The sequence below is a fragment of the Scomber japonicus genome, chromosome 4, assembly GCF_027409825.1.
Source record: "Scomber japonicus isolate fScoJap1 chromosome 4, fScoJap1.pri, whole genome shotgun sequence".
In the NCBI taxonomy this organism is placed as follows: domain Eukaryota; kingdom Metazoa; phylum Chordata; class Actinopteri; order Scombriformes; family Scombridae; genus Scomber; species Scomber japonicus.
In genome coordinates, this window is record NC_070581.1 from 10,560,191 (window position 1) to 10,586,603 (window position 26,413).

The window sequence follows — 26,413 nt, forward strand, 5'->3', positions numbered from 1 at the left end:
AATGCTCCAGTGATTCCATTGTCATTGCAACCTCTTCGTGCCCTTCCTTACCTCGGCAGGAACTTGAGTTGGGCACTAAAGCTTGATTGAGCCTGGATGAAGCCTGTCTTTGGTAGGATCTCCATGTGTTTCCTCATTTCTGGGCACACCTCGAAGGTCAGCTTCAAGGCTGTGCTGGCACTGTCATGCAAGAGACATGGTTTCATTAGCATCATTTTAACACAGAGTGCATTCCTCTAAGAAAGGGGTAATCCAGGACGACTTGTACAGTAATTGAAAGATAATGCACAGGCATTAACACACAGGTATTAAGGTTAGGGACAGATTATAGTTACGGTTAATAAACTATGGTTATGTAATGGCTAAGATAAGTAAAATTAAAATAGGAACACAATATTTATCTCTGGAGTTTGGATGTGCCTCATGCTCATCCACCACCCTGACTTCCTTACCTGCAAGAGTAATTTCATGACCTATAATTTTGCAGTTTTAGAAAAGAACCTCTAAGCAAGCTCTGTCATACAACAGAATAACTATACAGTAGGAATCAGGTAAGTCTACTCATTTTGTATGACCGCAACAACAAAAGAAATATATAGATATTTCAGGTGCTATGTCCAATGGACATGACAGCATACACCTTTTACTTCTCGGGGACTCAACAAGGACAAAAAAAATACCTGAGTGACACCTACAGAAATGGCCTTGTATGGAATGATGTACCCTAAGGCCCCGAGCAGACTCAGCTCTTTCTGCAGGCTGCAAAACGCAAGGCAAAGCCATTTGTTGAAGCCTACAATTTAAAAAAGAGCAGTTTGCAGCATCTTTTTTAGAATTGTTCCTAGGCAACCACCACATCACCACCTGCCTCTCAATTCATCCGATTGGACAATAGGAAAAAAAACGTAACTGACGTTGCTTTTCTGATGCTTTTCTGCTCTGAGTTGAAACTAGAGGTGTTCAGGATTCCCTTGCAAAAATACAAGCAGCAGCAAAAAGCTTCCCTTTCACTGAATACAATTAAAAAGAGCAACCCCAGGCTCCTAAATAGCACCCCGTCTGATCGGTGCCTAAGTCCATATCATTTAGGTGACCCAATTTCTAGGAGCTCCAACAGATGGTTGTGCCTGTGGCTACAAGCCTCAGTTATAGCTGAAGCTTGAGATATAAATGGCTCTTCACCTTGGGAATTCTCAAACACATCCAATCAGAGCCCACACCTACATAAAACAATGACAGTACAAACAACTCTCTGCTTGCTGGGGGGTATATGTGAATACAGTGATGACATTCTTTCATTTTCAAAGAAACAAAGGTGAGCGATGAGCGAACGATGGCCAAACAAAGTGAGGGACCCTTCATTTTTCGATCCAGCACTCAAATGAAATGACCCACTTTGAATGGTGAGGTCAACCAGATGGTTGTTACCCCCAGGCAAGGACTCCCAGGGACACTTGGGGGATATTAAGTCGCTATCTTTATTCCAGTCAAACGATAACCTTCAGATCACTCTCAGAGGAATATTCATGGATACATAATCATTTAGCACAATTAGGCATTTTAATTAAGAGGGGCATTCAGCTGATCCTGTCCTTTTTTAGTTTAAGTCTATTTCTGAAACAATGTCCAATGATTTAAAGGGGGAGTTTACAGTAAATGACACTAAAATTCTCGACAAACTGGACAAATGCTGATTTCTGTCATTCGGGGAAACAACTTCTTAAATTTACAGGTGAAATAGATCACTAAGATATCCTTAGAGCTCACATGTGTCATCTCTCATTCATCCACATGCTGCTGGTATAACTACCATTCGAAGTTTCTTGAGACATACAGAAATACATTTCTATTTGTGGGAATTTTCAAATGTTTTGTCAAAGCAATGTTAGTAATGAGTAAGGTTTAGTGGCAAATTGTTTTAGGTCATGTTGCAGAGGTATTTTCTCATGTTGAGTCAACATGCAGAGCTCAATAACACAAACTGCCCACAGCTACATCAGTGTGTCTGCCCTTCTTTGACCAGGCCAGGTGGCTACACTTGCTCTCTCCATATGCCCTCCATAGCCTCATGGGATATCAAGCCTTCATGGCAAGGGCATATAAGCAATCGTCCCTATAATGCAGCAACATACAATTCATATTTCAAAATAACCAGCTGGGAGAACAGATTTTTCCTTACTGGCTATATTTCTATGTTTCCCAAAATAAAACAAGAAGAACTCTAATGTCAACAACACACTTGCATTCCTTGGGCCAAAAACCACAGGACGCAGGTTGGACTAAGACAACATACAGTAGGTACATTAGAAATACAGTAAACAAAAGAAATCAAGGACAGAAGGCTTTGTGAAGGGAAAAAAGCGAGCTGATTGTATTTTTGTGTCCTGAGTTTGGGCAGGAATTCCCAGCAGGTGCCAGTGAAGGAGGGTTTGAAAGAAGACTGTTCCCAAGAAAAACTCTGCCAACTGTGCGCAGAATATTCCAATCACTGGCTCGCATGCAAAAGTCAAACACTGCACATTTTAAAGCCTCTTAAAAATTCTTTCAATTAGTAGGAGTGATATTCAAATCACTGGCTTGCAGACAAGAGACATTTTCAATTATGCTTTGTGCTGTTCTCTGAAAAATCTGTCACAAACTAAGGAGGACTTGTGGGATATCTACTCATCTATTCAAAAGAAAAAGTGACAAATTGTGCGATGAAAGCAGCAGCTCTCTTATTGTTTCCTCAAAAAGCCTGCCAGGCTATTTTGTGTTCAAATTACTGTCTTGAGTGACATATTGCATGGTTTGCCGGTGCAAGCATTAGCATTTTTTTTTTTTTTTTAACTTTAAAAGCCGCTGTTCACACTGATGCTGTCATCGTCATGTTGTCACATGTGCTGGTGTGCCAGCGCACCAGATGGCAGTTGTCACAAATCCCCCACCCCCACACATGCACTCCTCCCCCCACATGATGTGACACAATGACTAGATAGGTGGTGGACCACATGCCTAGAAATATTACTGCCCGCACTGTATTCTTAACCCCCTGTGCGCATCATAATGTATCACATCCATAATCAAAAAGGATACACTCTTATTCTATGACACTGTATGGATCAAAGAGGATTGTGGGGAAGTGAGCTTACTGCATGGTCCCATAGATCATCCTCTTGTTTAGGTATATTTATCGTCTAATACATCTCTGATTTTTTTTATTATGTCACTTTTGTTGAATATCTCAATACACAGTTTGGCTGTGAGCTTAGTTCGTTGGAGAGTTTTATGTTGGGCGAGCTGAAAAGTAAGCTGGCCCTGTCAATTTTAAGGGATTTCCATGAGCCGCATTTCTGTGAAAATTCCTGTTTTGGCAGAGACTGAGTATGTGAGGGAGTTTTAGTATTGCATTCAGCAGATAAGCCAGCGTGCTACATCAGCAGTCCGTGCCACTTTCCGAACTCTATTCCAAGGATGATTTCAAGCATGACAACAAATAAAATGGAAATATGACATGCTCCACTCACTTCCGCTGTCATCTCATTGGGCTAAGGGATTTACACAGCCTCTTTTATAATAAAACACTAAGTTCATTACAATAACTTCAATAAATATTTATCCTATTCAAATAATGCTGAATAATGTAGTTGATTCTAATGATTTAATAACTTCATAATGATTACCGGTATTTAAATATAGTGTATTTTTTGCAAACATTTTAAGGATCTCTTTAAAATGTGTGTATTTTATCAATTATTGATGGCTTGTTGAAAGCTGTGAGCCCAATTGGGGAAAAATCCTGATTTTTGGGTAAGTGGTTAAGGTGAGGGTCAGGTAAATAGAGATTATTGTTAGGGTTAGGGTAAATCTCCAGGAAATGAATGTAAGTCTATGTAACGTCCCCAAAATTAACCTAGGACAACATGTGTGTGGGTGTGCGTGTGTGTGTGTGTCTTTGGACCATCTGCTCAACTGTACATGAAAACAATATTTACCTAAAACTGAGATCAGTTCCAAAATTGATCAAATAAAGTGATTGTTCTGTTGCAGAAGCATGCATGACAGAACCACGCTGTTATTGTTTACACAAATGAATCAGTTATTATGCACAGCTCATTTGAACTTAAACGCATTATTTGGTTACAAGGGTGTCAATGCATTGCAAAAGCATTTTATTATACAAGTATCTCAGTCTCCTAATATTTTCAGAGAAAGTAACTAATATATGACCGTTATTTCTTAGGAAATACTCTTATGTACAGCTGAGCATAAAAAAGATTAAACCTGCAGTGCAGAACTTTTACCTTCTCCTTCTGGCAGTGAGAGTAAATAGTAGTTCCCTGGATGTAACAACAGATCTATGTGTACATGCATGAGCTGGCCCCCATAACTGCTGTTGCAGCTGTATAACTATGGATAAATTGTTTTGAGTATCACACAGACTACATGATGTTAAGCCTTTCATCAGAATTTGATCTATTTGGTCTTATAACATCTGGAAAGTGTAGAAGAGCTGCATGGTTAAATGATTTTATCCTCATTCAAGTTAGCAGAGAGCTAATCGGATGTTAGCTGATTTGGCTGGTGGAAGTCTTTGGTGAGAGTATGCGTTCATATAGCTAATGTGGGAATATCAAACCCGACACCAGATTAAAAACTCCAATATATCATGAAATACAGAGATTTATCAGGCAGTGACAGGATTAATCAGCATTGTGCAAACTTGTTAGGCAATGGTCTGAGGAAAAAGTCCCACACTCCAGCTTTAAGTTTGCTTTTACCCAAACTCTATTAAACTCTTCTATTATGCAACTACTTTATAATTTCTTGGTTCATTCTTAAAAACTCAAATAAATTAGGAGGCACTCACCACGCGTACCAATTCCAATTTATTCATAATCAGTACCAAATTACATACCCTTGTTCAAGACATTTCCTATAAAGTGACAAAGACATTTTAATTCATTTTTAGGAAATTATTAGGAAACTAAGGGAGCCGTAAAATAAAGGGGTACCCTTCTGTGTAAATTGTCCATTAACATATGGACACCTAATGTTTTTAATTACTGTATGGCACACCACTCATCATTTTCAATATGGTATTAAATGACATCTCGCTTCCCTCCTGTTAAATAAGGCAGTGGCTTAGGACATGTGGAAGTGTAAACCAATTGGACAACATGAAGGGACAGAATTGATTTAATTACAAAGGCTGAGGTGCTGTTTAAATATCTCCGGCGTATTGGTGGATTGAGTTTATTGTTGATGTTTAACATGACATTGAAAATGAGCTAACAAGGTAAAAAAGTTAATTGTTTGTTTGCTTCCACTAATTTACTTTGAGTTTTTGAGACTAAACACTGCGTGTCTTATTTGATAAATGTGTTATTTATGAAAACACTGTCAGGATTATACAGAAAATAGGAGCAATATATTAACAGTAGTGCAACATTTGTGTGTCAGTGGCTAGAATCATTATGTTGTCATGTGGTAGCCATGACCCTGTTTCACTTTCACCTTACAGCAGGTCCCTCTCTTGCATATTAGACTATGGGTTTTGGTTCAGCAGAGCACAGCACATAAATACCACTCAACCTCTTGGACCCACCTGCTTTGGACCATGATACTGTCTTGATAGAGGCGGTCAAACATGCAGATCTTCAGGTCGATGCTAGGCTGAACCACCCATACAGGGAGGCTGACTGCCACACCTTTCACCGTGATGGGTATCTGTTTGAACAAATGTGTTCAATCAACTTTTAAAACAATTAGCTTTATGTTGTATATATCTATGACATTCATTCACAAGCTGTGTCTTACTGGTTTGCTGGTGACATCGGAGAATTTGATGTAAAAGTCCAGTTTGGATTTTCCTGGAATAGTTGGAGTGAAAACAATCTCCAGTTTGATGCTCTCAAAAGGTCCAACATCTCCTTCTCTCACCTATAGATGGGTAAACATTGGATTTTGAAATATTAAATTTTCAGTCTTTATGAAATATTGTTAGGACAAATGTAAAATGACTAGATAAGCTTCCTGAGCTTCTCTGTTTGAATTTAGAGAGTGATTAAGTGCACACAGGCCATGCAGTTCAACTGTTTTTATTCATGAAAGCATGCCATTGATCCATGTAGGGGGAGTTGAAATCAATCAGATGTGCAACTTCAGAAAGCGTTAAACTGTGGGGAAAGGCAGAGAGGGTTGTCTGCTCAACTACAAAGCATCAAGGTTGTGTGAGCAATAATAAAAAACAAAAGGAAGACAAAAAATTAATTCAGAAACTGACTCAATACTGTGGGACCATGATAACTTGATGAATAATTCGCTATTTCAGACACCAGCCTTCAACTACACAATGTGAGAGTATCAGTCAAAATGACAATGATCGAGCTGCGGGCGTGCCGGCACATGCAATACACACAGCTGTTGCAGGCACAGAGGGAGAGGGGATGCACCATTAGCCCCCCACTAGAGAGACGTAATGAACCCTGAACAGCTCCAGAACTTCACGGGGCCACAAGGCACAAACAGCATCAGTGCTAAAAACAAGGCAGTCCTTTTACATACAGATCGTAGTCTGTCTGTGCAGTCTTTCTGCTAATCCACAATCTACAGATACAAAATCTAATCCATATATATGGATTTGACCATTTTCATACCAACACACTGCTACCAGCAAGGTCAAGTGCCAAATCACAACAACAGTGATCTAAAGTCACTTTACACATACAGCAGGTCTGGACTGTACTGTAAATGAAGTATAGTTTCTTTAAATGAGGCCTATTGACCATCATTTCCAAAAAGTATGTGTAAAAGTTGCATGGTTGATGGGAAGACAACAGGTAGGTTAAGTTAAAATGTTACATTTTTTTAAGCAAATGTCCATGAAATGTAATGAGCACGGACAGTCCAAGGGCATAAACCTTTGAAATGTAACAGCCCCTTGGCCTTTCTCTACCCTTGTACTCTCCCCTTAGGACAAACTCACCTTTTTTCACCTTTTTATAACACTGTTATATTGTAGGTTTAAATAATGAGCATGTTGAAATGTACATTAATGGGACAAAAATGTTAATTTCTTTCCACCCATCACAAAACAACAACTACTAGCAGATGTGATTTAAAATATTCATGTATAAATGTAAAAGATCTAATTAAATTGTTTATAATTAGAATAATGTAAGCTTAAGGGTTCCCCATAGACAACAATTGTTATATTATTAAGTTGTCAAACTGCACCATATGCATTGTACTTGAGGTACTCTTAAATTACCCTTAAAAAAGCCACAAACCAATGACATGTCTACATTGTGTTATGAGGATTCTTTTTTACCAGCTTCATGTATGTTTAATTCATCTTCATTTTACCGGTTAAACTCAAAGTAATGGTGTTTCTATGAGACATGACTGTGTATTTGCACCAATACTTACATTTCCTAGGCTTATATCAATGGAGTCCAATAAGGTCTCATTTATTTGGGCATCCACATCGGAGAATAGACAAGCCTCAGGAATCTCTCCTGGACCTGTAGCTGAATCCTCTGACACTGCAAACACACACAGAGCAAAGTCAGAACATAACTTTTTCTGCTGAACAGTCGAGTAGTCAACCTGCAGTGAGGAGATACCAAATAACCAGAAACAACAGAGAGAAAACACTGTGGATCCTGTATGGGTATCCGTGACATAAAACAACAAATACTGGCACAAATATAAACTACTGTGAACCTCAGCCCTCAAAAAAGTAACATCAGAAACCTATAAAAATAGCCAAGATCAGACAGCCTTTCCCAACAATGGAAAAAAAAGAGACAGAGCCACTTCAACACAGTATTTTCCAAAGCCAGCAGAGCAGAGTGAAAACACTGAACAGCTTATCAAAGCATCAATGGAGGAAAGTGCTGAGTGCAGCGATGAAGATTAAAGAAAAGATGCCTCCTTGTCACCAGCTGTGTGAGCAAGGTGAACCCTGGGCTTTGTGTGTGTGTGTGTGTGTGTGTGTGTGTGTGTGTGTGTGTGTTCATTTATTTTGTTCTCATAACGTCCTTATGTGAACAGAAAGATGAGAAAAATTGTCCACAAAGAAGAGTTTTTATCAGTCATCACTCACCTCAAATGCAACGAATCTGCGCTAGCTAATTTGCTTTGTAGGTAACGTAATGCTGCTCAGAGGACATTTTTATCAACATGACAGCAAACTATTGGCTCTGTCTGAAAAACTGTCAATGAATATATTTATGAATAATATATGTATGTTTTTTTAAACACTGGCTCATGATTACAGAAAGATTGTGGATATTGGTTAAATAATAAAAAGGTCACCACTTTTTTTTTTCCAATACTGTTTCCAATGACTGTGGGACTGTGGTGTACGGATGAGTCACTTGCTGTATTTGGAACAAAACAGTGAAAATACCATATGTGGCAGAGAAAAATATTTGTACACAAACATATTTAGTAGGGAACAGAGTGGCTTTTAGGATGGATATATGGCCTCAGGGTTCAGGAGGCTTTAAGGCATAAGTTTAATTTCAAATGTAATTTACTAAAAAAACTGACTGATTTGATGCCAAGTGGGAAGAAAGAAAGAGGCAGTTCTAGGCAGGTTTTAGGATGCCAGTACAGATCTGGTCAGGTTCAGGCCTATGCAGAAAAACTGAGAACAGGATTATTTTGTATGTGCCTCTGTCTGTGCATGTCCAGTATATAATACCTGCTTCACATGGTGGCTCATTCTCTGATGCTTCAGAGAGCTCCTGACCATCTTGCTTTAGTTGGAGTTCTCCAGTGTCAATGGATGCAGAGCTCTTCTGGTTGTCAGATGTTGTATTGTCACTGCTTTCCTCCTGTTAACCAACAGCACATGCACATTAATTTAAATTGATTTATTTTTACATTAAATGTAATTCATGACTGTCTTTAGACTCTGTGATGTAAAATGATATACTCCAGTCCATCACGTGCACATATTCATTAAAATTTATATCATGAGGTTCTATCACTTTCTCTGTCAACCTACATACAACAGTTCTAGCACTTTTGGGTTGTGCAGAATATTAGCAGTAGAACATGCACTATTAAGTAAATAAATTCAACTATTTATGATATCAACATTTCATTTATAGCAGTAATCAAATGTACTCCCTCAGACTATCCAAGAAACAGCACCTCTTCAGGTCCATAGTCTCACCTGGCATGTGGGGGCAGAGACCTGGGATGGCATGTGGACATGGCTAGTCTCTGGACTGGGACACGCTGAAGTGTCCAGGCTGAAGAGGGTGGCCAGTGCACCCTTGTTGGTCAAGGTGATAGTCCTTGAAATAGTCTGGCCCACTACATGTGTGCCAAAGTCAATTAACTGAGTGTCGACCTCCAGCTATAGAGAGGATATATTCACACAGTAATAAACATCAGCTGTGAAGAGCTGCCAGCTTGAGAGGATAGTTTTCAATACATTAACACATACATGAATTAAAGAAGATAGAGAGTATAACTGGGATAGATAGTCAGACAGTGTTGTTTTTATGTGGTAAGATGAGCAAGGTGCAGTCTGACTAATGACATATTTGACCAATAATTATTTTTCCTATATTTATTATTACTACATTATCAGCAGTCCAAAAAACACTGCTATACACTATTTCCTGTAGATTGGATACAGCACATTACTTACATCACATTTCTTTATGGTGCACCTGACAGGCACAGAGAAGGGACCCGCTGCTGATGCAAACCGGACCTCTCCCTCCAGGTCCTCATTGATCTGCAGGGATCAGATAGTGGTGTGAAAGTGTGCAGATAGAGAGCATGGATTTTATTTTCCAGGTGAGAATGAGTGCTGACTTATAAGTAGTAGTAACCTGTATGTACAACCTGTAGGGCTCTTGCACTTCTGAGTAAACTGTCTCTAAAGCAGTATAGGGCGATCATTTCTTTCCACAAGGACATATAGGTGTAAAGTCTTTGGATTAGATTATCATTTTATTACTCTGACAGTGTTAACTAGCTGCAATGTGCTACAGGGAATATGTCCCTCTGTGCTTCTTGTCGAGTTGAACAGTTCATAATGGCAATAAGAAGGCCAATTAGTGACATGTATGTATGCAAAAAGATATGCAAAGGCACAGAATTACTGTAAACAGAGTTTTCCACTGCACTGTTTTGTGAATGCCATGAGCAAGTGATTAATGCAAAGTTTCCTGTATAGCAGAAAGTGGGTCATATGAGTTGCAGACTTCTTTTAATGCACATGATGTACAACCAAATATTACATATGTTGATTTCACTTGAAATATGTTTATTGACTTTCTGGCGGAGAGTTGGCTGATCAATAACACTCTCATGTCTGTCTGTTACACATAAGACTACAGCTACCTTAGCACAAAGACTGGAAAAATCTATCTATCCAACATAAGCAAAATCCACCTCTTAAAAACCTCTAAAATTCACTATTCAATATGTTTCATTATGTTTGTTGAATCTACCAATATGTTAATTGTTTTGCAGTTATTGACTATTGGACTATTCTTGGCTGGTAGTTGTTGCCAGGCAACCAGTTTAGATTCCAGGAAGTTACTGCTCAGAACCAAGAAACAGACTGTGACCTAAATCGCTCCCTATTTAATGTAAAGTAAAGTACCGCTTATATACCCTCTGCCATTTTATTTGATTTATCTGTTATATAGTGTCATCAAAAAATCCTCAATGGAATGATAAGAGTAGTTTCCATGGAATGTATTTTCATTATGACTGACATAAGCTCAATTTACTGCTCAGTACTGCGTAAACTACAGAGTGAATATTATATATGGAGTAGTAAATGAGTGAACAAGGGTGTGATGCAGCCAATATCATCCTCTGTTGTATCATGTTTTTCCTGGTGCACACATCCTGGTGCACACAGCAGACTAAAAAGGAGTCAATGACATTAAAGTTTTTAGAAGTTCTCACAATATCTACTAACTGTAACATGCACTGTTGATGCCTATGAGGAGGGGTATAGTTACTTACCATAGGTTGGAATACAGTCTGCATCTCACAGGACATCCCAGGTGATAAAAAACCAGGAGACTCAAAGCTGAAACACAAATCACAATCAGTTATGACAAAGATTGCATCACTCAGTGTAAAATATTTCATACAAATATTTTTGATGAGCAACATAATGTAAAGCACTGTGAAGATGGTGTGAAGATGCAAGTCTTTGCATGGTCTCACATGTACTGTATGTGTGCAGCAATAACATAAAACATGAGACTCAAAGAAAACATTTCTAAGAATGTACACATAGGCCTATGCAGTAGAAATATGCTGTTTTTAACAAAAGATGAGCAGCTTCAGATGAAATGCTGAACTATGATAATTCTCTTGGGAGTACAGCATGTAGATAAGCAGAGGTCAAAAGTCAACCAGCTGCTCAGTTTGCATGGTAAAGAAGACAAAGAGAAGAAAGGCTATTGTTTCACGCAGAAAGAAAGCAGAGTGGGACAGAATGCTTGATTTCACATTCAAATGTCATTTTGTTGCGCTACAAACCGTAGCAGAAACCAAAAGTTTATTTCCAGCCGTGAAAAGAAACGTGAGGACTGTGAGCTATTTTAAAAGCAACATGTGTATCTTGCAGCACATGTTTACGCCAACCCTGATGCTGCCCTGAGGAGCTTGAAAAACTTGCAGCCCTCTCAGAGACATAAAAGGAAGGCCGATCAATATGAAAATAGCAGGCAGCCAGCCAGGGAAGCAGGGAGGATTCTCAAAAGTCAATAGATAAATAAACGTTGGAAACATACAACTCTGAGCATAATTATGAAGCAGATCGAGAATGTAAAAGGATTCCAAACTGTCATTAGGTAATGATTTCATCCTGTTACAAAGATAGAAAAATTAACATATGACTGCCATCATGCAGTAACTGATTTTCATGTGTAGACTGTGAGATTATATTATATATAGTATTTTGTTGATGTTTATAAGTTGATTGCAAGAGACAAAAGCTGAGTGTTCAGTTTATTTAAGATAGTTCTTCAAACTCTGTGAAGATGGAGAACGAATACTATGTTTCTACTTCTATTAATATATACTGTTGAGGTAAATAGTTACATAATAACTGTAAGACTGCATGCAATAATAAAAACATGTAAAGTACAGCCACAAAGTTACCATCTGTTACTATATTAATCATAATTAGCTGCAAAACATGTATTCAGTAGACTGCAGAACAACTGGCTGCGCTCTGAGAAATGTATCGTAAACTACCGAAGCTCAATATTTGTACACACTTATAGAAAATAGAAAGTTTACATGGAAAATTACAACATAACTAACAATCTGTGCATACTGTCATCCACTCTAGTGAGGAATGAACCACTAGATTTGGTTTAAGCCAGTTTTTTTGAAGTTGTTGGTCCAGCTGTGAGGTGAAAAAACTTCCTTCCTGGCTGACGCTGCCTTACAGCTCACCACTGTGACCTGGACAAGCATGAAAGGATTCAACCTGGTTTGATCATTCTGGTGGTAATTATAAATGTCACATTGCACTTTGCTATTTATTTATTTATTGGCTAATTCCCTTCCGTATTGGCAGTATTCATCTTGTCCTTGCTAGAAGATAGGTAGTATGAAAAGACACGTGAAGTAAAATAGAACAGTTCACTTGGGATTAAATGCTGAGTGAGGCAATGTTAGAAAAAGCCTGCTAGAGCTCTATATAAAGTGCTCCAAATGAGGCCATACGGTACAGTATATCCACTGCAGAAGACTGAGTTGATGAAGCGGGGACCTTGCTTGTTATTACTGACTTTGCCGTGTGTTTTATCATATATTCTAGATGCTCCCCATTGGCTCCTCCTACAGTGGATCAATAAGCACTCTCAGTTCATTATTCAGCTCAACAGAGCTAAAACACCCTCACACTCATAACCTCTTCTGACAGCAATTCAGACAGTGAAGCATCACATCTCTGACAATGTGAGTGAATAGTACTTGAATAATCTTGTTCTCTTTACATCTGGTGGCTACAACATAATACTTTTAGGTTTTAGGAATGATTGTGCATCTATTGTCCCAAAGATCAGTTTATCCAAACCTTAGAGATTGTTTTTCTTGTTTGGTACTTGGTAGATAAGAATGATGGTATTCAAGCTACCAAAACCCACATTAAATTTACTGCAAATTCATGAGTGGATTGTTTCTAATTAGAAAGGAACATGAAAATATCAAAGGATATAAACCCCAGCTGCAGTTCTGACTGACACTTATGTTCAATTATTTCTTTGGTGGACTACCAGAGAAGATAAATCAGATTAGTGCAGCATGGTTTTCAGTCATAAGAATAAACTTTCTTTTGAGAGATTCCAGGCACTCGATAATATGAAATGGTCCTTTCCAATTTTTTGAGCTAGGTGGTCTCAGCAGGACATGACAGCAATATACTTATGGCTGTCAAGATTCTATCTATTTCACAGTCACAGAGGCTTTCCGGAAAATCAATAGGTTCATAGACCATTTCACTTTTGAAATTGGGTCAAACAAGTAACAAACTTTGGCTGGTAGGTTTACAAAGATTTTTGTAGGCAGTGGTACGGAGGTATAAGGACTACACCATTTAGAATCTAAACTAACTAATGTGGACATTTGTAGACAAGTTTTAAACTCTGACTAACTAATTAGCTATCTACTGACATCGGCAATCCAAGACGCTAGGAGGCTAATGTTGGTTGCGTTCAAACTGTGATGCTCTTTTAGACATGCTAGTGGCATGACTCTAGGGATGGAAATGTCAGTCTGTTGGTCTGTTGTTCCATAACTTTGCCCCAGACTGAACTATTTACAGGATGGACTGCCATGACATTCTGAACAGACATTCATAGTCCCCAGTGGGTAAATTCTCTACTGTCTCTGGTGATCACCTGACTTTTCCTCAAGCGCCACAATTGGTTGACATTTATGGTCTTGCGTGAAATGAAATTTGGTGTTTCATGTTCCCCACATGATGATCTGTTATGACCTTAGCGATCTCCTGACTTGACATTTGAATGTTGCCAACCATCATAGTGTTAACCTCAGCATTGTGAGCATATCAGCATGCTGACACAGTGCCACAAATGTAGCTGTCTTGTGTTGTCTCTCAGGCTGTTGGTCAGTGTCACTGTCAATATAATACAATTTAGGAAACCACACAGTATATTAAAAAATAACATAAAACACAAATGTATCTGTTTGATATACTTTTCTCTTTTTTTTCTCAAAAAGAACACAGGGTATGCAAGTTGCACAACCGATCTTTACTGTAGAGATATGCAGACACCCAACTCTGGCTAGATTAAAACTATCCATTCTGGTTTGTTGTAGCAAGAAAGAACATCCAATATAATTTCAGTTGGACTTGAAAGCTCCTTTTTTTAATGCTCCTCAAACCGCCATAGTCTAGATGGAAAGTGAAACTATGTATCTCATTCTGGCATGATTCGTACCAATTAAACAAACTGTTAGTGTTATTGCACCCTCAGATTTTGTCAAGTACCATCATTTTTATTACAGTCCTAGGCTTTATCTCACAGCTCAGCTCAGGAGCATGCAGTTCACAGGGGGGTGTCTTCCTCTCAGCCAGTTATTTGCAATAGCCTACATGCTAGGAAGTGACACTAATTGTAAAAACACAGCTTCTATATGATGGCTTTTCACCAAGTCTGGCAAGCATGGGCTGTTGTGGTTTTTGTCCCAGTAGTGAAGAGATACAGGAGAGCCCATTCTGGCACAAATGCACCTACGCTGGGTGGGGGGTGTAGCGTGATGGGAAGCCATTTTTAGAAATTCAGGGGGCGAACAGGGAACCATGTACTGGTGTGAAAAAACCCAGTGTGTTCCTGGTTCACGTTGCTCTCTCTCTCCTGCTGTGCTAATGTTTTTTGCTGGGTTAGCCATGAGGGCTCTACAGTTGTCACGACTGATTGTAATATTGTAGGCTTTAATGTGTGAATAAGCTGCATGTTTTACACACAACAGACACCACATAGTAGATGGAGGGTGTTAGACAGGAACAATAACGCAGCCTTGCAGAAACAGGTGACTGTCAGCTTGTGTAAAAATATATATTTTTTAAAATTGACATTTAGTGGACCCCAAACTCTATTATTCCTATACTTTTGTGTCAGTTATCCTGTTGAAGTTATGGTGGTGTTTACAGTTACAGTGGTTTAATAAGTTCAGTAGTAATAGTAAAACATGATATTAAATTTATTGTATCTTTATTTTAAGCCAATTGTGGGATAGAAAACACAAGGAGAGAAAAGGTGGTTAAAGACAAGAATTTTCCTGTTTGATGTTGTTTTTTAAGCTGGATAAGCTAAAATAGGCTACAATTGCTTCAAATTTCATATGAATAATCAGTGGAATATGGTACATATACACAACAAAAGTGAAAAATAGACTGAGGCTGTATGATGGACTCAATGTATTGGCAGAAATGAGGTGACTCTGACAGCATCTACCATCTTTTTGATGACTGGAAGACGAGGATTAAAGTGAATCTGTACCACATTTTCTAAACAGTGATCACTGTAGCAACAAGAAACTTCAGATTAATAACAAATTCAATTTACCTTAATTTTCCAAGATTCTCTTGAGTCTTCCTTTAAAGACATCATGATAAGACATCCTGACTAAGATTGAGTGGAATGAGACCACCATCAGTAAACAATAAACACGCAGTAACTTTTTTTCTGTATTAGTAATTTGTGTCTTTGTTACTTTTCTCACTAAAAATGATTGCCTACCAACAGGTGAGGTTTGTATTTTGGGAGATAGTCATTCAGCAGCATGTTAAGTAGTATTTTGCTCAGGACTAGCCTCAAAAAGCTACTTGTCATACATAAATCCTCTTATTCTGTGGAGGGACTGTGGATGTATCTAGTGATGTAGTATTAATCAATTATATGAAGGCAACTAACGGAAGGCAGATTTATTCTCTTCATCATTTGGGTCTATTTTAAAATATGCATACATGCAAATAAAATATATATCATCATGAAGAATCTGATGAGATATCGGCTGTGCTGTTGTGACTAAGAATCATGAAAGGGGGACACAAGAGAGTGAGTGGGTATAATGTACAGTATACAGTATGTGTGAATTCAAGCGTTTGGTAAGAAAGTGCGTGTTTGCTACATGCGAGTTAAGAATAGAGTACTGGAAGGTGATATGTTCAGACAAGTGGTCCAGCACCGAAGCTCGAGAACAGCGCCAGTGGTTTCCGGCGGACCCCGCTGTAGCCTGGAAGACTTCGCTCAAGTCAGGCAGAAAGAAGCGAAACGAAGCAACCACATCAAGTCACGGGGGAGCTGATGGGAAAGTGATACACAGCGAGTGACCTGGAGAACAATGCATCTCTGCTCGGCCTGTGGGCTGCTGGCAGGCTGAGAGAAAGGAGATAGCAGAGACGTAGACTGACTCACTGAGCTGAGTCTCATAAGAGGAGCTGTGAGCGTGGTGATCCAAGCTGCCGTCCATATGTGGGAGGACAAGCTTTGCTTTCGCGTCCACTCCATCGTCTTTTAAAATGACAAGAAGTGGTTGTATTGAATTCCTAAGTGGTGATAGATGAGCAGATGTTTCCATGTGATAGTTGAAGCTGTTCAATGTATAGTGACTTTATAAGAGATTTGCAAATTGGAACTTTAAACACCTCTGGCTCCATTATTGTCTCAACACCAGCGTTCTGTCTTTGAACCCAAATTTTAATATCTAGATTAGATATTCAAAACAACTATAACACTCGTCTAACCCATGAGAGAAACTTCATTTTATATCTTTACATGGGTTCTCTTTTATGTCTGTAAGATGACTATTTCCATATTTTCCTCAGCTGGGATTACATTTGTGTTGAGCTGCTTGATGCAATATATGTTTACCCCGACACGATTAATCTAAAAAATCTAAAAACAGACTGGTTACTGGTAATAGCTCATATGTAGAATTAACCTCAAAATCACATTTGACCCGTAAGTCTCGTTTACTAGCTGTTTGTGACAGGGAGCAAAATAAATGGGTGGATTTTTGATTCAGTAAATTGCTACAAGCACATTTAAGACACAAAGTGCATATCAAAACTGTCTTCACACCTATTTAGTTTCAATACTCTAATCTATACTATAGCTCAGAGGTTACTAATAGGCGGATCACAGTCCAGATCCGGACCCAGACCCTGTAACTGATAAAATATTGAGGATTGTTACATTTTGTCTGAGCGTTTCTATTTTCTATTAACAGGTGCAGCTTCTCCAGCTATTACGGTGGAAAAAAAAGTGGAGCGGCCCTCGGAAATCAGTTCAGAAGTTCAGTGTAAATACTCATAAATGAATTCAACTGTATTTATTTGACAGTCTACAATCTACCCACTAGACACAGGTGCTGATGTAACCTCAATGCTACTTCAAGGAACTGAAAAATAACACGGACATTATGATGTTCTGGATCTTCACTTAAGGAAATTTAAAAGATCTACTTTCCGGCTGTGACAACTTTACATCACTTCTTTACACTTCAGATGTTGCATATGTTCACTATGGTATGTTTTAACTGTGGTTGTATAGAGTGCATAGAGTGTTGTATACATTTGGAATAGCTCTGTGTATGTTTGTCTTTATTTCCGGACCACATTTCGGCCCCATATGCAAAACACCATAGCCACTACTGTCACCTGTTAATTGACAAACTGCTGACAGCTTCTGACGGAGTAAAATATCTTACTGGATGGAGATAAAATTCTTCAGCTGAGCTGAGACCCCGATGAGCTTGCAGTTGTTAGTGGTGTAGCTGATGTTGGTCAGGGTTATTTTCTTCTTATATGCTTTCCCCACTTCAAAGTCCTAAAAGAGACCATTTTATATCAGTCTGTTGCTACATTTACATTGCTTGAAACAAGGAAAACATACATTACACTTCATAGGTTTTTTACAGAATCAGTAGAATAATACCTTGAAATGGATGACTTCAGGTTTACTGATGAATGGAGGCCCTTTAAACTCTTTTCCACAAACTTTTTTAGATGGCATGTTGGACCTTTTGCTGGCTTCTGCAGGTTCCTCTTGCTTTACTTCAGTCTGCGTCAACATAGTCTTCTCACTCAGGGGCATCTATAACCATACAGGAAACAACAGCTGGTAAAAATGATTAGAAATAATCACTAAAAGCTTGCACAATTGCGTCACTGTGGTAAAACACACTCAAAAATTCACTGACAGATCAATTCTTTACATAGAACAGAGCATTACGTAGAGGAAAGGAGCAGGAAGTATTAGATGTTGAATATAAAAAGATGAAACGTCATCTAACGTAGGATTATGATATAAACTTAAGATTAAAGTGATGCACATCCTAAAGGCTTAGTCTGCTGTAGTTTAAAAAGGGACACTTTTATTAATCTTACATATTTTTTCACAAAAGCTTTTATTCTTTTAATAAAAAAAAGGCCAAAGTTCTAAAATGTAAAATGTAGTCTAAACAAAAGCAGCCACACAAGCCTTCCCAAATCTAATATTTCTTATCACAATTCAATACCAGCTTTCACTACTTGACAGTTTTGATGAAGGGTGCTACCTCCGACAGCACCAAAATAGCACAGAGGTTCGATATATGGTGGCAGTCGGAACAAGCCGTCACAGAATACATGCTATGCTGTCAGACAGTGTGGAATGAGATCATTTTTCCAACCTTAAAGCTACTAAAGGAGAAACAAAAGAGGTCAAATGCATGATAAAAGGTTAAAAAGTGTCTTTCGGGGACCCGTTTTACATTTGATAGCTTTGTCTTTTTCATGTCTGTTGTGTTTCATTCTCTACTGTAAAGCAATTATTACATTTGTGGAGTGACACTGACATTCCTCCTCCTCCTCCTCCTCCTCCTCGTGGAATCGTCTCATTAAGTTTGTTACATTGCTGTGCTTCATCTATCGTACCAGGCATTAACTGTGCTAGGAAGTAGCCTTTGATAATGGCAGTCTGATCTGTATGTGAGGGGAGGAGGGATCACTTCCACTTGACTTGTCACTTGCTCGGAGCTCTGTCTGTAACGCTGCGCTCGCTCTGAGGCCTCAAAGGCACCAGCACAATGAGAAGTGATGCCTGTCGTCCCACATTTTGTGAGTACAGGGAGGCCGAATAAGACAGAGAGCCAACTCACCTCCACTCCTCCCTATAGCAACCACTAAGCAAGGCCCTTTATCCATCATTTAAGGTGGAGACACTTTAGTTGAACTCTGATGTGATCAATATGATGGAGTTGGATTGATTACATATTGATCCTAGAACTGATCAAGACTACACTTGCTGGCTGTGAGAATATCTTAAAGTGATGGGATGATGATGTGAGAGAGATTTATTTGTTTATATTTTTGTGCTTTTGTCACTGGTTTGAAATGGGCACGGCTCATTTGGAAAAGGGTGATGTCACTTATTTGAGTACACCAATCACAGTTTAGAGACATTTTTAATTAGAATCTAATGGCAGTTTGTTATTCGGTTGCTGTAAGTCAGATCTGATCAAACCACACCCATACAGTCCTGATGTCACATATATTTAATATAACGCTTGGAGTTTTTTTGGGCTTTTAACTACACCACAAATTTAAACAATTAAATATGTGAAGAGAACTGAAAAAAACGTGACCACCTCCAGAGTGCTAAGAGGTAATAAAGAGTTTAAATAAATGAATTATTTGAGGAAATGATCATTTTGCAGCAGATTAAATGTAAAAGTAGCAGCAGATGCAGTTAAATGCTTAGCTAAACAGATGTAGGTTTTTGTTTTTTTGCTTTTTTTGAGATGAAAACCACTTGCACTATGCTAACTATAAAAGTCCAGCAGCTGGAAATACAAATAATATCACACTGCTTAAACTCAATCCAAATATATAACCTCCAAAACTTGTATTACTCAAGCTTTCCCAAATTCCCTACATCCTGACCTGGGGAGGGTTTAGACAGACATGCTACCTCTCTGATGCACCGTCGTCTCTCTTTTCACCTGCCAGAGCTGAGCATCACTGTGAAGATGTGGAGGCTCATGCAACAAACCCTCCAGATACCACCCACCTTACATGCACATGCCCCCACCAACTAGTAGGAATCTCTAGTGCAGGTTTATTGTTTATTATAATACACCAACAAGCCAAAGGTACTACTGCTGGGAATTGAACCTGTGTTTTTTCTCCACTCATGCAACCTCAAACCCCCAACTTTCAACCAGCCTGATTAAATCAGTGAAAGAAAACCCAGCCGGATCAGCTTTTGTGCTTACATGAAACCTGTTACGCAACTATTTCAAATCAATGACATATGGACTTTCAGTGGAATTATTCAGATAACATACTTTAGTTTGCAGGTGGGGAAATCTATTGAAAAATGTGCACTAAGCACATCCATAGAAAAATGATGTTCCGAGTGTGAATGGAACATGATTTATGAAGGTTTAAATTTAGCAGCTTGAAGGGATTTGCTTTTGGCTGGCAGTGGATGTTGTTTTTAGTGCACCTTGTTGCTCTGGTCCCACAGCCCAGAGAACTCAGGCTCAGCCAGGCTGTCATCCAGGCTCTGGTGCTCAACTTCCTGTTGGATGTTTTCCTCCAGGTCCTCAATGTCAGAGGAAGCTGACAATGAGCTGCTGATGTCACTGAAGTCTCGTAACTGCTGGACATATGCACACACACACACATCGGGTCTTAATAGCTGAAAATGCACTCAATCTCTTCATAGTCATTTAGCAAATGGCTTCTGAGATGTTATGACCCACTCACAATTGTGGCTCTCTCCTCTGTGGCTGATGGGGGGTTGGGATCCAGGTAGTACAGGAGTTTCTCTCTCGCTCTCCTCTGAGATGAGATCTTGTCAGTAGCTGAGGGTTTAGCCAGCAGTGCCTGCTGCTTGGCTCTCCTCTTTACCAGCTGTTCCTCCTTTAGGATTTTGTCTACAATCTCCACTCTCTTTGACTTCTGTTTCTGCTCAAATTCCCTGAGAAGGGCAAATCAACAACACTGCATTATACTGAAATGGGGTCATGTATTCCTCGGCACACAGCGAGAAAAAACACCCACACACTGCTGCATGGAGTGGGAGTGGAGGACATGCATGTGGGAGAGGAGAGGAGAGGAGAGGAGAGGAGAGGAGAGGAGAGGAGAGGAGAGGAGAGGAGAGGAGAGGAGAGGAGGGGAGAGGAGGGGAGAGGAGAGGAGAGGAGAGGAGAAGAGAGGAGAGGAAAGGAGAGGAGAGGAGAGGACGTACTCTTGTTTTCGTTTTATCTCCTGTAGTTGTTTCTGTTGGTACATGTGGCGGATACTGTTGATTCCCTCGGCCTGCAGGGATTCTCTTAGTTGTCTCAGCTGCTGCTCTTTCTTCTGGGTGTTTGCTTTGGCTCTGCTTTGTTGGATCCGTAAGTTCTCCTAAAGAAGCAACACCAGAATGATGAGGCTATATTTGACAACATGCAGCCTAATAAAGAGCTGATCACTTGAAGTAGGGGAAATGGATTTTATAGAGCTATTTTCTCCTAAACTTTACACTTTGCCTACTAATCACATAGTGTTATCCTCCTAAAACATGTTATACTTAAAATCTGAATGCACATATACAGTAATAATTTATTACAGTACTTATAATGACAATATGTCAGCACTAATAATGCATGTTACTGATTCTGTTCAACTGAGCATACATGGTTCTTTAATAAAATCTTAATTTATTCATATCCTCTAATTGATAATTACTCCTAAATGATCAAAATGTTCACAACAATGGGGATAATTGTATTCAGTTTCATAAATGCCTTTAACTGTACTGTTACACATGTGTATGTTGGTTATGTGCTCACAATGTGCTTATATTGCTTTTGTGAAGCCTTAGCCCAAATCAAATAGGGCAGAGTTGTATCACTATGTCTTTAAAGCTTTATGAGTATATAATGCATGAATAAATATAGGTTGTACTTAAAAGGTTGGGCATACAAACGAATGATCATATAATGCACTTGTAGATGTGGGAGCTATAGAAAATGTTAATAATACATAGAGCAAAGGCCTGTGCATCTCATCGTTGCTAAAACAACCATTATTCTGAAGCATCAGTATGGGAGGGGGCTTTGTCTTACTTGGGTAGCTGCAATGTTAGATTTCAGTGATTTGACAGCCTGTATCCTCTTTTCCAGTAACTCCCTGTTCTGCTGCTCCTTCTCAGCTTCTAGCTGATGCATCCTGAATGAAAGGGGGGCAATCATGAAGCGTGTGACTGCTCGAATATAACACAGAGAGAAAAATAGATCTGTTAGGAATTCCTGGGATTTTTGCTTTGCTATAATACAGAAAGTTCCAGGGTTAGCAGTGTACTGAGCAGTGTTCAGGTTAATGACTGTACGTCAACGTTTACCTTCCCATTAGTCTCTTTCTACAAGAAAATTCACTTTGCCTTTTAGGTGGTAGATGTTGATAGAGAATACAGTTCAGATTTGAGTTCAGATTGTAATTGCTAACTTGGGGATTGGTGAGAATGGTTTTCCTAGCTGCATGAATTCTGATATCATTGACTGGAGGGGGTGGCTCATGGCTCTGACATAGCTTTTTCATCACTGTTTTAAATTGATAAATATAGGTGTATATATTTTTTACCACTCTATGTGTCACTGTCACTGTCTATCTAAATGAAGAGTTACAAATCTTAATTGAACACAATATATTTGAACTTAAACTAATGAAGGAACATGTCACCCTGAGCCATATTGTTGCTTATTGATGTGTTTTTAATTGTCTAAAATAGGATGTTTATAGAACAGAAGAATGAACCATGTCAGGCTTTGGGATACACAGACAGTACTTGTTGCATCAGTTATGAATGATTTTGTTTTATTCATGAGATATTTTGAAAAATATAGAATACTGCAGGCTATCCTTAAAGGTTTTGAAGTGGACCACATGGTAACCATATTACATTTCCAAAACTCTATATAGCTAGTGATTTTGAGGCAATATCACAACTAACAATCCTTTCTTTACTGCTCAGTTTTGATCAGCTATTCACTGTCTAGAACAGAACATTTGAATTTGAGCTCTTTCAAGTTTCATATCTAACATGCTTAAAAATGATTTTGCCAGTATGAGTGAATGATCAATACTGTAGGATGTGTCAACTCTCCAGTGAGTCCTGTGAGATACTCCACATTTTTGTACCACTCTCAGCCCTGTTTATTGGCTTAGAAGATGATTACCTTCTAATGGCCTTTTTCAAGTACTTGGCAGATATCTTGCGATGCGCTGGGCTCTCATCAGTTTTCCTCTGACTTTCAGTTTCCTCTGTCTTCAGCATGGCTGCCTGTTTACTATTAGAACACAATCACATCCATTTATACACACACAACATATCTAACCCTTTACATGGCTACTGATTTCCTTTACAGGCTTCTCATAAGAAGAATAAATACAATAAAAACTGCAAATAATACTTTTATAGGGGAGTGATACATTAAGACATTATGTTGCTTCATCACTTTAGAATTCACTTAGTAGAATTTCACTTAAATAAGATGTTACAACTTCTCTTAATTTGTTTATGTGTTGAGATTATTAATTCTCAATTTTGTATGCTTAAAAGAGCATTACTGATCACACAAAACAATTCAGTGTGAATGGATAAGATCCCTACTTCCTGAGATGCTGCTGCTTGAGCTGCAGGTTCTGGCTGGCTTTCCTCTCCTGCTGAAGCCTCGTCGTCGCCTTCTGGGCCTTAAGAATCTGGAAGACCCGCTCCTCCTCGTGCACCTCCTGCCGGAGTGAGGAGAACCTGCCAAGCTCCACTTCCACTTCACTCAGCTGCAGTCTGAGGAGCGAGATAGATGAAATAAGACGACTGAGAGTGTGTGTACATAAAACAGTATTCAGACTATTAGGAGACATCATTTTCCTCAAAGCATAATGAGGGAGGATTTCTTGCACCCCACCACACTGAAATGATTTTTGTGTAAAGTGTAACGAGTTTTTCTTTCATATCTAAATCCCGGCCTGGTTGGCTGAGCATTTTTTCAACCAACTAAAACCTGAATTGAAAAAACAGAAACACAAGATAACGATCACTGAAAGAGAGTAGCAGTTGTTACTAACAGTTGTTTAGAGATGTTAGCATGCCTTTAATGCAAACTCAACATTTTCTGCAGTTGCTTGCTTGGCAGTAAAAGTCTCCTAGTGAAGACAACAGTGTTTATTACTACCACACAGCTGGAGAAGGTGTTTTTTTAGCAGCCTTTTAGACTAAAAACAGCACTGGGTAAAAAAATAACACTTTGCATTACAGCAAAAGCTCAGCTAGGTTCAGAGCCCTCTGTGTTTGCACCTCCACTCTGTCAATTCTGCTGTCCCATTGAAATAAATGAGGGGGCTAGGAATTTTCACAAAGTGCCACTCCCCTGTCTCCCAGACTCACTCTTGTTGCTTCAGTTCCGTGTTGATGTGGGCCTCCATCTCCTCATCGCTCCGCAGCTCCTGACACAGCCTCTTATGCTGGGCTCGCAAACGAATCACTGCCACACTGGCAAATAAAATACACAATGGGTGGAAACATGTAGGTTGGGCAAAGCAGCAGAAACATCTAATGTTTAGGTATAAAGCACAGAGCAGTCAGCGTTCATTTTAAACTCACCTGTTGTCTGCTGCTTTCTGTCGCTCTATCTCTTCCTCTAAGTTATCTCTCATCTCCAACAAACTTTCAATGTGCTGACGAACAAGTTTAAGCTCTTCTCTGGAAATGAGAAACAAGTGTCAAGTCAAGTGTCGACACAGAGAAACATCCAGGATCAAAGCCAATCACAGGGAACATTTTCGAGGCTGTTAAAGTGCAGTGTGCTCAGAACATCAGGCTAATGGATTTCCTTGTGGCCATTGCAACAAAAGGAAGGTAATTTCTGTCGGCTAACAAGGCAATCTAATGAAGATATTGAAGTGCTGAGAGTGGACACACACACACCTCAACAACTCTAAATTGTCCAATGTTCTTTTTGCAGTCTAATGGCGTGCAACACAACAATCTGTGACTGGGATAAGAGAGTTTCATAAAAAAGAAAATGATGACACATGGCATGTGACAAAAGCTGCAGATTGGTTAAAAGACTGGTGTGACTTAGGTTCCATTAAACTTATATTTGACATGAGTGCAATACAGCTCCACGCTGACCTTTGATGTCTTGTGCTAAAGGAAAATGACAGACACTTTTGCTCGGGACTGCATCACAGTTCATCGGGTGCTTAATGGCTCGCAGTGCAGACAAATAAAAAGAGGGAAGAAAAGTGGAGAGAGAGGACATTATGGGAAATGTTCTCTCTTCGGTTGAAATGATTTCCTGCAAATTGCTGAATCAATTGGTACAGAAATGATTGGCCCTGCGGGAGGAGGGCAAGAGGGGAAGGACCTGTGAAAGTGGAATAATGTTATGAAAAAATATTTCCAGAAACTGATTGATTGCATTTCTTAGTAATGCAAAAAACTGTTACTATAAAAAAGCGAAAATACTATTTTTTCCATTGTGTCATGTGTTCAGGGTTCAGTGAAGTCTAGAAGGGCACAGGGACCTCTATTTAGGTTAAGGAGCTACTGTAGGTCTTGGGGTCTGTTGGCTGCAGGGTCCAGACCTGGCTTTCAGCACGTCGTGCTCCTTCTGTTGATGAAAGGAGTCCAGCTGGTCCAGGTTTCGTCTCAGCTTGAACATCCGTGCTGTCTCGGCATAGCTTCTCTTCATAGCATGTTCGTCCGCAACCGCAAGGTCACCATCACCATCATCATCATCATCCTCTCTTGGGCCAGATGCAAAAGACATTTACATTAAACAGACAGTAAAGTTTAATGTATTATGCTCTGTGTGTACATACATAAAAATATACCATTAGTAGCACAGAAGTGTTTGTACTGAGGTTTATGGTGTAGAAAATATAATGAATCCATTTTGGAAAATATACAAAAAACTGAGCTTTATTATTTCCTATTAAAACATCATATTCAGAAACACATTTAGTCACACTGATGTAATGTTTTAGATACTGAGGGGGAAATAACATAATTAAGGATTAATACAAAGGCATTTTTATTTTGTTTTCGAAGGGGATATTAGTCACAGAAAAGCAAGAAATACTTACTCATACAACTCATCTATCCACTCGAAATCAGGAGGAAGAGCTGAATCTTCATCTTCAGAGGCATCGATGGATCTACAGTCTGTTAAAACTAAGGTCAAATAGACAACATGGTGAAATAAACTGAAGAAGGTAGTGTCAGTAGAACTTTGCAAACAAAGGCAGCATCAGGAGGTTTCACTCACCCTCCATATCCTCATCTGTCCTGAAGTGGACATCATCAATCTGTCCACACCTGTGTGACGTCATATCAGGTGCACTCCCCCTGTCCTCTGGGTCCAT

The 26,413-nt window shown here is 39.1% G+C and overlaps 1 protein-coding gene across 1 annotated transcript in view; it reads right to left on the bottom strand.

The window, feature by feature from the left end:
• Positions 1-26,413, bottom strand: part of cfap74 (cilia and flagella associated protein 74) — a 45,756-nt gene extending 19,343 nt beyond the window's left edge. The window contains exons 1-21 of the mRNA XM_053317366.1: positions 26,317-26,413; positions 26,135-26,222; positions 25,634-25,795; positions 24,648-24,746; positions 24,432-24,536; positions 23,658-23,831; positions 23,224-23,334; positions 22,114-22,216; positions 21,252-21,409; positions 20,768-20,981; positions 20,505-20,657; positions 17,952-18,110; positions 17,725-17,843; positions 10,990-11,056; positions 9,653-9,742; positions 9,170-9,355; positions 8,702-8,822; positions 7,411-7,526; positions 5,800-5,922; positions 5,588-5,709; positions 52-180 (exon numbers count right to left, since the gene is read on the bottom strand). Coding sequence (XP_053173341.1) covers positions 52-180; positions 5,588-5,709; positions 5,800-5,922; positions 7,411-7,526; positions 8,702-8,822; positions 9,170-9,355; positions 9,653-9,742; positions 10,990-11,056; positions 17,725-17,843; positions 17,952-18,110; positions 20,505-20,657; positions 20,768-20,981; positions 21,252-21,409; positions 22,114-22,216; positions 23,224-23,334; positions 23,658-23,831; positions 24,432-24,536; positions 24,648-24,746; positions 25,634-25,795; positions 26,135-26,222; positions 26,317-26,413 — 2,696 coding nt within the window. The remainder of the gene's footprint in view (positions 1-51; positions 181-5,587; positions 5,710-5,799; positions 5,923-7,410; positions 7,527-8,701; positions 8,823-9,169; positions 9,356-9,652; positions 9,743-10,989; positions 11,057-17,724; positions 17,844-17,951; positions 18,111-20,504; positions 20,658-20,767; positions 20,982-21,251; positions 21,410-22,113; positions 22,217-23,223; positions 23,335-23,657; positions 23,832-24,431; positions 24,537-24,647; positions 24,747-25,633; positions 25,796-26,134; positions 26,223-26,316) is intronic.